The sequence below is a fragment of the Athene noctua genome, chromosome 6 (genome assembly GCF_965140245.1).
Source record: "Athene noctua chromosome 6, bAthNoc1.hap1.1, whole genome shotgun sequence".
NCBI classification, from domain to species: Eukaryota; Metazoa; Chordata; class Aves; order Strigiformes; family Strigidae; genus Athene; species Athene noctua.
Window position 1 is genome coordinate 9,305,125 of NC_134042.1, and position 13,012 is coordinate 9,318,136.

The 13,012-nt window shown below is 38.3% G+C and overlaps 1 protein-coding gene across 13 annotated transcripts in view; it reads right to left on the reverse strand.

Annotated features, from left to right (window-relative positions):
- MADD (MAP kinase activating death domain) overlaps positions 1-13,012 on the reverse strand; it is a 76,586-nt gene that overhangs the window by 13,914 nt on the left and 49,660 nt on the right. For 10 of the 13 annotated variants that reach the window (XR_012633847.1, XM_074909451.1, XM_074909449.1 and 7 more), the window contains 10 exons: positions 12,029-12,187; positions 10,229-10,337; positions 9,613-9,675; positions 9,113-9,233; positions 7,871-7,976; positions 5,370-5,480; positions 4,544-4,651; positions 4,296-4,460; positions 2,930-3,002; positions 975-1,081 (listed from right to left, as the gene is read on the reverse strand). Coding sequence is in view for 12 of the 13 variants with exons in the window: in XM_074909451.1 (XP_074765552.1) it covers positions 975-1,081; positions 2,930-3,002; positions 4,296-4,460; positions 4,544-4,651; positions 5,370-5,480; positions 7,871-7,976; positions 9,113-9,233; positions 9,613-9,675; positions 10,229-10,337; positions 12,029-12,187 (1,122 nt within the window). In the remaining variant the exon portion in view is untranslated. The remainder of the gene's footprint in view (positions 1-974; positions 1,082-2,929; positions 3,003-4,295; positions 4,461-4,543; positions 4,652-5,369; positions 5,481-7,870; positions 7,977-9,112; positions 9,234-9,612; positions 9,676-10,228; positions 10,338-12,028; positions 12,188-13,012) is intronic. The other 3 variants (XM_074909455.1, XM_074909447.1, XM_074909454.1) reach the window with 1 other exon arrangement.

The following is a 13,012-nucleotide window of genomic DNA, read 5'->3' on the forward strand; positions in this document are numbered from 1 at the left end:
GCAAATACGAACTCAGAGGCACATAGTGCTGCTGTGACCTTGGGAGAAGTATTAAAGATTCTGAGCATGTGTGTTTGAGATGCACGTGCACTTCCAGTGGGATCTACACTGATGTATCCTCAAAGGAAGAACAAAGCTTGCGTGGGGAGAAAAGTCTAGTCAGGAGGAAAGGAAAAAACACTCCACAGAGGACTGACAGAAGCTTTTCTTTCTCTCTCTCACACGCACACACACACACTCTCCCCTAAAAACTGATTCTACTGTCTAGCATAGCATGCATTTAATATCATATGCAAAACAAAAAAACACAAAGCAAAATAAAAAACAAGGATCAAAGGAAGCAACAGAAACAACATCCAGAGAAAGAAAGAAATGGCAATTCTAGTTGTGTTTCCTCTATGCCCACAAGATCTGCTATTTGGAAGGAAAAAAGAATTAGTAATTTTTTCTTATTTTTGTGAACTACAGCAAGAGCCACTTTCCTATTTTATTTTCATACTAAATACTCCAGATGATTTCTCAAATTTTAAAACAAGACAGATTAAATATGACACAGCAGGTTGCCTTCTGTACCTGCAATATTCAAACACTGTATCTATAAGGTTGACTGCTTATGCCATCAGGATATGTTCAGTGTGATGCATTATGGCAGTTTAGATTACTACTGATCACTTTTTCTGTCCCTTAATATACTGGCTACCATTTGTTTTGTGCTTAGACAATTCAGACCACCAGAAACAAGAAGCTGAAACCTGTATCAACATTTTTCTTCAGTTGATTATAGTTTTCCTGAGGATATTTAATTTCAGTGTATTTTTACATACACATATATATTTATATAAGTGAGTCTGTCCGTGTGTAAATATACATATGCTTTTTTTGTCCTCGTTAATACTCCGGGAAGAGGAAACACATATACAAGCGTGCTGCAAAAAGCTTCATGCTCGCAGTCTCCTCACAGATTTCCCTCATACCTGACTGTGCATAAATTTCAGGTTAATTCCTTCCAGTGTGACCTGAAGAAGACCTCCTTCACCGGTTTTCATATCCTGCACAGGGAATTCACCACCCAACTCAGGACCTGTGATATGTTAATTAAAAAAAGAAAACATCAAAGAAAAACAAACAAAAACATCCAGAGAAAGTGAGTGAAAGAACAGAGAGCCATCAGCCACGTCATGATGTGCGGAAGGGAAATATAAAACGATAAAAACATAATCTCCATTTGATGTGCATAGCAAGAGGACACTACTAAGAATAGTAGGGAGCGTTCCAATAGAGTCCACTCACTAATGACAGCCTTCTGAGAACCACCAGTCTTTCAAATATCGTAACAAATTTCATCCTGGTTACATGAAGGGACATTGATGTCAGCTCAGTCTGTATTTATTGTCGTTCATATTGTGATTTTGTTCATTTGTTTTTAATTCCACGTTTCATTTCTGCATGGTAAGACACTGCAATCACATAATACCATAGACAGCCCAGTCTTAAGTACAGACACATAAGCAAGCACAAACTAGGCTTGCATTTTGAGCTTGATGATTTTTGTAGGGCACTGTTTTATGCTTTCAGAAATGAAAAAGTCAACATGGTTATAACAATGAAAATTTAATAGAGGACATTAATAGAAAACAATCCAGGTATTTTCATCTAGTTTCTTCTGCATCATTCAGTTCAGCTAGAAAATGCTTTCTTATAGTGATTTTTTTAAAATTATCATTTGTAGAGAACCAGTGAATTCTGGAGAATGGCTTTCAAACACATTTTTAATACTGCATTATTGCCCAATTCTTAAAATAGCTTTCGTAGACACTTTAGTCTCCTCTACCCTCAGTGATAGTTCAGTCCTTCCTCTCCTTCCTCAGATTAAACTGGACTAATGGCAGGAGGAAGAAAATGGTGGCTGCTCCAAGCTCCTACAGCTGGCTGAGGGTTGAACACCTTACAACGCTAGATTTAAACATAAGTCATTTTCTCATGCCAGTTACGAGTATAAAATGTAAATCCCTTAGATATGGCATTGAGACACACCTAAAATAGGTTCGTGCCTCAAAGCATGGCTCCCAGAGTCCTAGGATCCACTTGAAAAAAAATAGTTGCCACAAAAATCAAACTTTGAAAACATAAAACCACAGTGAACCTGCAAACAGACTCCAGCAAGGCAGAAACCACCACCTTATGAAGGTATAAAATAAGCCACCTTCATGTTTGTTACCCAGGTACACAAAGCACATGCTGCTCTCTGGAGAGTAAGCAAAATGGAAAATTCCCTTCCAAGATCTCAGTCTCCCAAAACTGCAAATCCACTTTTCTAGAGTTTTCGACTCAACAGGAAAAGGAAAGGGTGTTTGCCAAGAAAAATTCCACCAGTGTAACTATACTAACCTGTCCCAGATTATGATGTGAAACTAAGAAGAATGTCTACACCGGAGAAGTTGTACTGATAGGAGGACTGCACCAGCACAAGATCTTGCAACACAGAAAAGGTTTGTGCACTGAAAGTCTGCAGAAAGCTGCAGATTCATCACGGTAGATTCACTAACACAAACAAGCATATTTATTAACCTCCATTCTGAACACAAAGTGGACAACAGAGTTCTGTGACTCAATCAGGAATATAAGGAGCAGCTTGCCAATCACAAAGTGAAGCTGAAGTCTCATCCTCTTTCCTACTTATTATTTTACTAGCAGCTAGTCCTTATATGTAACACTTCTTTATATGGGTGTTTGAGGTTAGTTTGTAATTAGAGTGAGGTATATGGGTGCAAGCTAATGGTAACACTAAGTCTGCTACACACACACAGATGTACAAAGCTACCCTAAGATTTCCAAGGAAAAGGAGATTTTGTTCAAAGATGTTATTAATAAAAAATTTTTATTGATTGCAGGTTAAACAACAAATGTTCCCAACAAGCAAAATTTGTACCTGGTTTAATGCTTTGCTGTCTTGCTGCTGCTCGCTCCATACTGTCTTTTACACAGTAGTATAATTCCCGACACTAACATACAAAATAAAGAGTAATACAGTGTTATTTTTTCCAAATTACTAAGGGAAAAGAACTGCAAGATTCTAAGATTATGCAAAAGGAACAAGCCCCATGTGGTACATAATGACAAAAAGCCTATAAAATTCAACCACAGCTAATTACTAGATGGTATTTATATTGCTTTTGCAAGTTGACAGAGAAATTATTTCATATAATTTCATAGCACAATCTAGTGAAGAGTTCACGGCTTGGCGCACGCTCATGACCAATCTAACCAAGTTTACCCAGTCTCCTAGTATAGAAAAAGCCTCAAAACAATATCACAATCCCCCTCTTTCTTTCAGCTTCCAGCAATCAATGTTCCCGGTCAGAATCATATCTGTCATTTTGTTATTCCTATCTATTTCCTTATGCCATATTCTTCCATTCATCTTCCTCCAACTCCCCTGTCTAGTATCAAATCATGGTTAAGCCATAATCTCAGAGTAAAATTTAAGAAAATTTTCTATCCAAAGTCCAAGATACATGCAATTAACTTTCCAAGTAACTTCTGCTGCACACTTCTTTTGTCCTCCTTTCTTTTGTATTCACACCTTCATTATGACACCCTGATCTATGTAAAATCAATTTTTTGAAGCAGAAATGTAATCCCTTTATATATCTCAAAGATAATAACCTTTCAATATATTACTACTTGCATTTACAAATCTTTACCTTTTGTTTGCTGGTCATTGTGTAGGAGTTACCGGAGTTTTCCTGGTAGGTTTAAGCAATTTCTTTATATTTGCAATTAACCATAAGAAGAAAAGGGCTTTCACATTAGTGGAGAATGTAGGAATATGTGAAATAAAAATCAAACACAGGCCCATGGAGAAAAATTTTTACCTATTTTGTCAGTTTGGGTTTGCCATTAAAAATGCCACAATTAACTCAATTACTAAAGACATAGTTTTATTTAGCTTTTTCCCCATAAATCTGCCACAGTATTTTTACTATCTTTATAAGCCTGCAAGCTCATGCAATATTTAGTAATACTGATGTTTTCCTTCTTCTAACTATAAAAAACAGGTAGAAGCTACCCACATAATTTCTTAAATTGCATCCCGCTGTACTACTGACTTCAGGTAAATGACAAGGCATAATGCCAGCTTCAGATGTCAGTGCTGCTAAACAGCTATTGCAATTCAGTGACCAGTGCTGGAGAGGGGATGTTATTTTTTGATTAAAACCAGAAAATGACACAGGAAGGATTTGTTTGTTTTCTTCAGTTTGACCTCAGTATTGTGTATGAAACAAGATGCATACCTTCTTGGTGTAGAACTTGTTCAGTTGTGTCTCCTGGCCATTCCTCCGCCAGAGGCACAGCACTTTTGTTTTGGGACAGTAAGTCATGTTGATGAGTTTCTCATACCACCAACGTTCATACACAGTTCCAATGTTGCTTCTCAGCACAATGCAGTCATCACATACCTGGGAGCACAAAATATTACATAAGATTTCTAACATTCTTTATGGAATGCTACTGGTTGCATTAATATTATTCTTGTCCCTACCTCCATGAAAAATATGTCTCCTGTCGTGTCTGTCCCAGCATGTACTACAAAGGTCTGCTTCTTGATGTGGCGGCTGCCACTGGGTCTCACAGGTAGTTCCCGTCCATTCTAGAACAAAAAATATGCAATCATTAATGAACTTTGAAACCAATTTCTCCTGATCTATTGAAAAAAAGTCCACTGGGTGACATGAGAAGCATTTTCAGCAAACGAAAGAAAAAAGAAGTTTTTAGCACAGCTGATGAGAGGCAATTTTGGTCAAAGCCTTAAGCAAGATACTCTAGTAAGTTTAGTTTCAACTAGAATGACAAGTTTGGTTTCAGCAAGTGTGACTGTGAGAATTATCACACCCTACAACAACATTCATGCTGGTACCACAGTATGAGATAGTGAGGTGTCTGGGTTCCAGTAACACTGCAGTAAACTGGTCTGCTTTTTCCCAATTAACTCTAAGATAATTTTGTGTCCTTTCTGTGCATAAAACCACATTCCAAATGTAAAAATACTTCAAAAAATTAGCTTTCCAAGGGCCTAACTTGCATCCACCTTGCTGATGGCTGGGTTAAAAGCTGGCTAGTTTTAGTTACATAGGTGTTAGCCTATAATCTTAATGAGGATTACAGGATGTAAGGTTTATTCTGCATAAACAGTCACATAATCACAAGATTTATTTTATACGTGTGAAAGCAGAATTTAGTAATTAAATTTAATTATTTTTAATATTTTAAAATTAGTGTTGCAGAGCATTTATAGAAGAATTTTCAGATAGTTTTTTTTCCTGCACTGTAGCTCCCACAGATACACCACTCATCAGTGTTTTACTTACCAGATTGGCAAGTTTGTCTAGAATATCATTTATTTGCTGGCTGTGCACCAATCCAATATGTGATTTTCCCATCAGACGACGCACTTTTTTCCTAATATCATTCTTGTTCACCTAGAAGGCAAACATAATGACAGTTACATACTCTATTTGCAGGTGGCTACTCCTATCTCTCAAAATCAACATATCTTGGTTTCCATTGCTAAGACAGCAAAACAACTGATCAGTCATGCTAGGGCCTCTTTAGCCCAGCAGTACAAGCAGAAGTTGCACATACACCACTTTTCCCAGCTACTGGGCAAGGGATACTGTGCACAACAGATTTCCTGCCTACTCTTGCACAAGAGCAGCAATTCCACTACCAACCGCTTCCAACTAGTTTATAAGCCTCGGTTCTCCATATTGCCACTTAGGTGATGAGTCTTATCTGCCAGGCTAGTTTCTCCACCTCTTCCTCTGAAAAGCATTGATTTTGTCAGCTGTGGAGCCCTCAACACAAGAACTATTAACACAAAGGCATGATCTCTCTCAGAATTCTCACTCTTTCATGATCTGTTTCCTGGTCACTGGGCCAGGGCTCTAACAAACATTTCCAGACAGTCCTCAAACAGCAGCAGGTTCCTCCTGAAGATGAGCTGCAGGGAAGCTCAGAAGCAAAACATTTTAGGTGCCTCAGGTGCCATTTTAAAAGGCTATTATGAATGCCAGGCATGATACTAAAGGATTCACGATACTAAAGGCTTCAAGACGGTACACCCATGCTTGAATGCTGACTTCAAGCTAGACTGGAATTTCTTTTTAATCATATTGTGATTATGACTTTAATGCTAGGGAGCATACAAACCAAACTCAACCCACTTCCTTCCTTTGACAAGAATTCTTTGCACTTGAAAGAAAGAACTGTATTTTTCAAGAATTTTTTAGGTAAGAACTACCGGGCTCTGCTATCCCAAACCAAGAAAATAAATTAAAATACCAGGGTGTTGGGTTTATGTTTCCCTTGATAGCTCAGAAGAATTCACCTCTCTAGTAATAGAAGGCCTTCCAACTTTGCAGTTTCTACTAGAAGCTGGTCTAGGATGAGACACATTGATACAGTCTTTAGTCTCTTAAAGCCTTCACTCTAACTGCTTGGAAAAAAACTTACGTACAAATAATATATACCAAATTCTAGATCCACCACCTTTTATCCCAAAACTGGTAACTGAGGCAGGGGGAAAAAAGTAACCACCACAATAATGAAAAAAACCCCACCACCACTCCACAACCCTTCTCTTGCCCAGTTCTTCATCCCATCCTCACTTTTGAGCATCTGAAGATGCACTGAAAAAAACAATGTTTTTATCACAACTCTCAGATCCCCTGTATTCCCTTTTCATCTATAAACCAATAGGCCCAGAGTGATATAATTACAAAGGCTTAACATCCCGTTTGTCTCTTTATCTCTACATTCTTTCCCTCTGGGACTAACTCTATCAACATCTCTCATGAGACAGTCTTTTGAAACCAGTATTATTTACTCTCCTCTTTTACATCCTATGATGAAAGTAGCTGCACTGGTTATCATTAGTTCTACTGTAAGTTGCAGCAATGCAAGTCCTAACAGCTAAATTGCAGTGTCTTCTGCCGAAATAAAACTCATTCCAAATATACTCAAATCCCCTCTTAAAACTTACTGTCATATTCCATTTCTGTCAGGAAAAATCAGTATCTTCTTTCTTTCTCCCCACTCCACCCCACCCCAAAAAATAAATGACATACAATAACTTCTTCCACTGTTTGGGTATCACATATATCCCTTTATCTAGGGAATGAAATTTCATCTCCTCATTTAAACAGTGAAAACTATCAAACTATCATCTGTGTACAGCTATTCTTACTGCCAAGCTGTTGCACTGGATAGCACAATTCATCAAATCTGTTACAGGCAAAACCACACACCTAAGCTGGTTCTAAACGTGACAAGAAATTTTAAAAGACTGATTCTTCCACTGACTTTGAGGGAGTATTTGGACTACCTAAGAAATTATTTAGACTAAAAGATACTGCTCATAGCCGCCTGCAGCATTAAGGTGCATTTAGACAGCCAGTGAATGAGAAAACAGGGTTGCTTACTAGTAACTGAAAATTTTATGTTAAGTTATCGATACACATATTCACAATCTGCCCATGTTCGGAATTTGCAGCTGTGAGGAGATCAGATTAGAAGATGCTCTCTACTAATGTCCTCTAAAGTTACTAGCAGAAATAGTAAATTTCTATTTCAAATGGCAATTTATATCATACCCACGGCATAGAACTGCATAAACTCTGACAACATATCTCAAAAAATCTCCAGGTACCAAAGCAATATTTTCATTAAGATCAGGAGATGTTTTATAACATTCTTTTATACTTCACTGTTCTGGGATCTATGAACAGAAATGTATAGTTTCAAGACAACACCAACAAATTACACGGCTTAAATCTGAGCAGCAATCTGTTAAAAAGAAAAAAGAAGTCACCTTTATCATCAGCATATAAGAAATCATATTATGCAGCAGTGTAGCCAACAAGCGGTCCTCATCATCCTCCAAACGCTTTCGATCATGTTCTCCCAGGGAAAGATACCTGCAAGAAGAGCCAGATATGAAGCAGACTGACAGACATTCTTCATCCAACACACCAAAGCACTGGCACAGAACAGTTTGTTTGTAAAGTATGTGGCAAATAAAACCTCTGAAAACACTAAGCCAAACGGGCATTTTCCAGTAAAACACTGTGATCACTAACTAAACATTTCCATTAGTAACTAGTTAAAGTAAATAACATGCTTGGTGGGAAGGTTCTCAGCGGTCTGCTGGGCTTAGCCATTTCCTCTTTTCTGCAGCCACAGCTCCATGACAATGACAACTGCCAGAAGAGGAACACATAGCTCAGTACAAGAGCTACTCGCCTTGAGAGCTTAAATGTGGCTGCAAGGCAGAAGTAAACTGATGAAGGAAGTGCACAGGCACTCTTTTTCTAGCAAGGCAGGTAGTTTGTGGAAAAAGAAACAGCTTTCAAACTAGCACCCCACAAACTACTACTTATTTTGGTTACCAGATCCCACATTACATGATAGCAAGGGTGTGGGTGGTACAGCTGCAGGTGGCAGAGCAGAGAATAATTGGGTATTAGCGGAGCTGAGGGGCTAAAAAAAAAAAGTGAGCAGGTAGTGAATTCTGACATCTTAGAAGTAGTCTAGCTTCAAGCAGCCAGGCAGGTATTTCTAGAAAGTGGCTCCCTCCTGGTTTTTTTGTTTGTTTCTTTTAACACCAAATTGTAAAGCTAAAACACCTGTTGAGAAGGCTCAAAATGCAGTTTCTGAAGACATTTAATTCTTTTGCTTTACGTCAACACATTGATATCTTCCTTTATTCAAAAATATAGTCAACTTGCCACACAAATCTTTTGCTTTACTACTGATCTAGTCTATTCCATCTATTCATACTGTGATTATGTTTACATTACCCATTTCTCTGGAAATATCAACTTTCCACAAGAGTTAAAAACGGTATATGTCACAACTGCAGATAGTATTTCAGTATCAAGAGATACTACTGGCCAGCACAGAGACAAAAGGCTCACTTTGGAACAGTCAGGTATAGTACCAAGGTTTACAAAGTGACAACAGCATGTTCAGCAGAAGTAAAATGAATTTTTTTTACTATTTCACCCCCAGATAAAACAATGAGGAGGAAAGATGTCTACTGAAAGAACTTTACCTGTCAATCATCTCCTGAGGTCCCTGGTCCATCCCCATTCCTTCTCTCTCTAACATCACAGCATCCAAAAAAGCATCTTCCCAGAACTGCATCTGGTCCCACAAAGTTGAACGCTCTTTGCCTATGCAATGTATACAAAAATTGAGCATCTATTCTGTTTAGTCCAGCCAACTACTTTAATTCCTGTTCCTTCCCACTCCTTGAAAATACCATAAGCCAACACACAATTAATCCGTATTTTTTTAAAAAAAGTTACTTTTAAACCACAAGCAGTATCACAACTGAAGAAAAGTGTAAAAGAGAACACAAGAGATATCTCTCATTCTAATTCATGGCATAATCTTTACAAACTCTTACACAAAAGTACCTCTCATCTCTATTCTTTAAGGAGGCATATACTGTTCCATATACTGTTAACACTGCCTGAAAGAGACAGGAAGATCTCACACAAACACAGATCATGGCAAACACAGAGAAAAGTGGAAAGAATAGATTATTACTCATAGAGAAGGTTTCCATTGCAGCATCCTCTAACTGGTCCCAGACAGATCCTTTATCCCTACCTGCACCATTCCAAGCAGGTAGGAACGATAAATGGAAAGGATGAAAAACACAGGAAGAGAGAGCTCTTGATTAACAGCAAGTCCAGACGAAATACGTTTCAAAAAAGCCAACATACTCCTAATTCAAGAAAACACTTGAAGGCCATTGGTATTCTGAGTTTAGTAGCCCCCTGTTCAATGACTTAAGCTGAAGGATCTTTTTTCAAGATCAGTGATATATTTTAGCCATAATGCATGCTTAGCTAAGTAAGTTCCTTCTCCCCTTTTTGTCAATAGTTTAAGGAATTCATATTCAAGAATGGCAAAAGAATTGGACAAACTACATTTTATACTAACTACACCACTCACACCCATCTCCTCTTACTCAATTTCCCCAGCAAATCTTTGGCTTTCTCTGAATGGCTTGATGGCTGTCCTATTCTACCACTATGGACAACAGTTAAGTGGCTTTAAAAACAGCCTCTGGAAATGTAAAAATTCCAGTCTGCCCCAGACATGACCCCACCTGAACTTCAGTCAGAAAGATCCTATCCCCACAAAAAAAATAGATTACCCAAGAGTCCTTCATAGAGATAGACACGTTGGTTCCCATCCTCTGGACCCCTCCCTGGAGTGCTGCCTTTACTGTCCTTCACACTCTGCTTCAGGTTGTGAGACTTTGCCTGAAAATAATACAAGATGTGTCAGACAATTTAACTCTGTGCCCTGCAGGGCTGCTTCTTGCAGTCCACCGTTGTGCTTAACAGATGCAGTTTGCAAGCTATACTTCATAGATGCTTCTCCCACAGATGTTCCCAAAACAAATAAACTACTCTGTTCAAAGACCTGAAAAGTCCAGAGTCAGACAAAGAAAAACCAAAGAGAGGGATAAATCAAAACAGAGGAAGCAAAATGCTTCCCTGAAGGAAAACTGAGACCAAAGAAAAAAAAAAAAAAGTAAATCTGAGACTAAGGGAAGTTAAAGACCTTCTGTTGTCCCCCATATTTCATGCTTATGCAGTAAGTTTGCCCAAATTCTAATAGTATATCTTTCCCAGTGTTTAGGAAATAGCTAAAAATCACTCTCATTGTACATACTGTGAGAAACAGAACAAATACCCAGTCTTCTAAGGACTACACAGAAAATGAAGATTCACAAGCGGAATAAGATTACCTGAGCTTTCTCTCACATTCAAACATTACAGGTTTTTCTTTCATTTACCATTCATTCATAAAGGTCTGACATTAAGCAAACGATTACATATCATCTGGTCTGAAAAAGTGTGTGCTGGGACTATCAGCCAGCAGGAATTGTGACAATAAAGCTGGTCCATCTATTTCTCTACAACCAGGCAAACTATGATGAAATACTTGATGTTCATCATGCATCATGTACACCCATCATCTTTGTTCTAAATCTGTGGCAAAGGTTCTACTTAGTTTCATTAATCAAGTAGAAAAATGCAGAAAACAAAGTGTTTACAAAAAAAGTCTAACTCTTCAGTAACTGAGAAGACACCCTCTTGCTTGCTAAGTAAGCCAACATGGTCACATCACTTTCAAGCTTTTAGAAGAAATCTGCAATGAAAAACAACGATTTTGCTTGTTGATTAAAATTTGAAGCCCTGTAAAGGCTTTTACAGTCTTATCAGGATTATAAAATAATGAACACAGTGAGATCAATCTTAAGGCATTGCAAGCTGTTTTCATATTTGGCTAACAGCTTGATTTAGCCAAATTGAGTATATCATTATTTTCTTGGTCAGATTTATGTTAGAGGTTATACCCAATAATCAAGGACTTTAAAAAACAAAATTAACAAAGAAGCGCTCTCAGATAATCTGAATTTTACTGCATACAGATCTTCCAACTAGGAAAATATATTTAAAAGTTAGGATTATACTTCAGATAGAAATAAAGTAATGTTTTAAAGAAACAGAAAGGCTGCTAAACCTGCGATGGGTCATCCTTCTCCTGCATCAAACAGCTGCTCCTAACCAACTGGGAATCTGTTCCTCTTAGGTAGAACAATGCCTAAGCTGTTTTGCCTCTGAAGGGCAATGAAATGTCCATTTAATTGAGAGAAATATTGAACAAGGGGAAATTAAATATTGCTAGAGCCTGTAACACGGTATGAAATGTGAATCTACTATTCTCAAAGAACAATATCTTGTACAGGAAATGAAGGAAGGCACGTGGATCCATACAAAACTACATTTTTAATATTTTAATATTGTAAGTTACTGCTGATTAACCCTTAGAATCAGAGATACTCTATCACACATGCACACACATTGAAACTGCTACTGTACAAGATTTAATGATTAAAAAAAACCCAAATAAATAAAAAAAGGGAAGTCTGCAATGCCCTTACAAAGATAGAGCTAGTAGCAGAGTTTGTCTCAATTTCACTGTCTGACACAGTGCCTCTGGATCCTGTCAAATTGCCACCATTTTCCACACTCGGGCCATCGCCAGCATTGCTACTCAAGTCACTGTCTGCTCCTAATGTCTCTCCGGAACTGTTACTAACCTGTGGAGACAAATAAAGCCGTTACATTCAATAGACAAAGACACTGTGGAGAGAAAAGTTGTAAATGTTTCTTCTTAAGGCACAAAATAAAAAGCCGTACATCTGAAGGCCACATTTGCCTTTTCCCCTTCAGTCTTTTCCTCTAATCCTACTCTGCAGAAAAAGATGAAGAGAGACAAAAAGCCCTTCAGAAAAATCACAGAACTGTTTAGGTTGAAAGGGATCTGTTAAGATCATCTATAGATGAGCGCCCCTGCTCAAGCAGCGTTAGCTAGAGTACATTGCTGAGTACCATGTTCAGTCAAGTTTTTACAAATCTCCACAGAATCTACAACTTCTCTGGGCAAACTACTCCAGTGTTTGACTGATCTCAAACTAGAAAAGTGTTTTCTTGCATTAAGATGGAATTTCCTGTGCTTTAAATTTTGAGTTGACTGCCTCTCGTCCTGCCAGCGGGTACTACTGAGAAGAGTATGGCTCCCTTGCCTTCATTCCCTTCCATCAGGTATTTATACCCATTGATAAGATCCCCCTTGAGCCTTTTCTTCTCCAGGCTGAAGAGTCCTACCTCTCTCAGCCTCTCCTCTCATGAAAGATCTTCCAGTCTCTCAATCGTCTTTGTGGCCCTGAGCTGGACTCACTCCAGCAAGTCCTTATCTTTCTTGTACTGGGGAGCCTAGAACTGGACATAATGCTTCAGATACAGCCTGACCAATGGTGAGTAAAGTGGAGGGATCACCTCCCTCGATATCCTGACAATGCTCTTCCTAATACAGCCCAGAATACTGCTGGCCTTTTCTGCTATGAGGGTGCATTGCTGGCTCA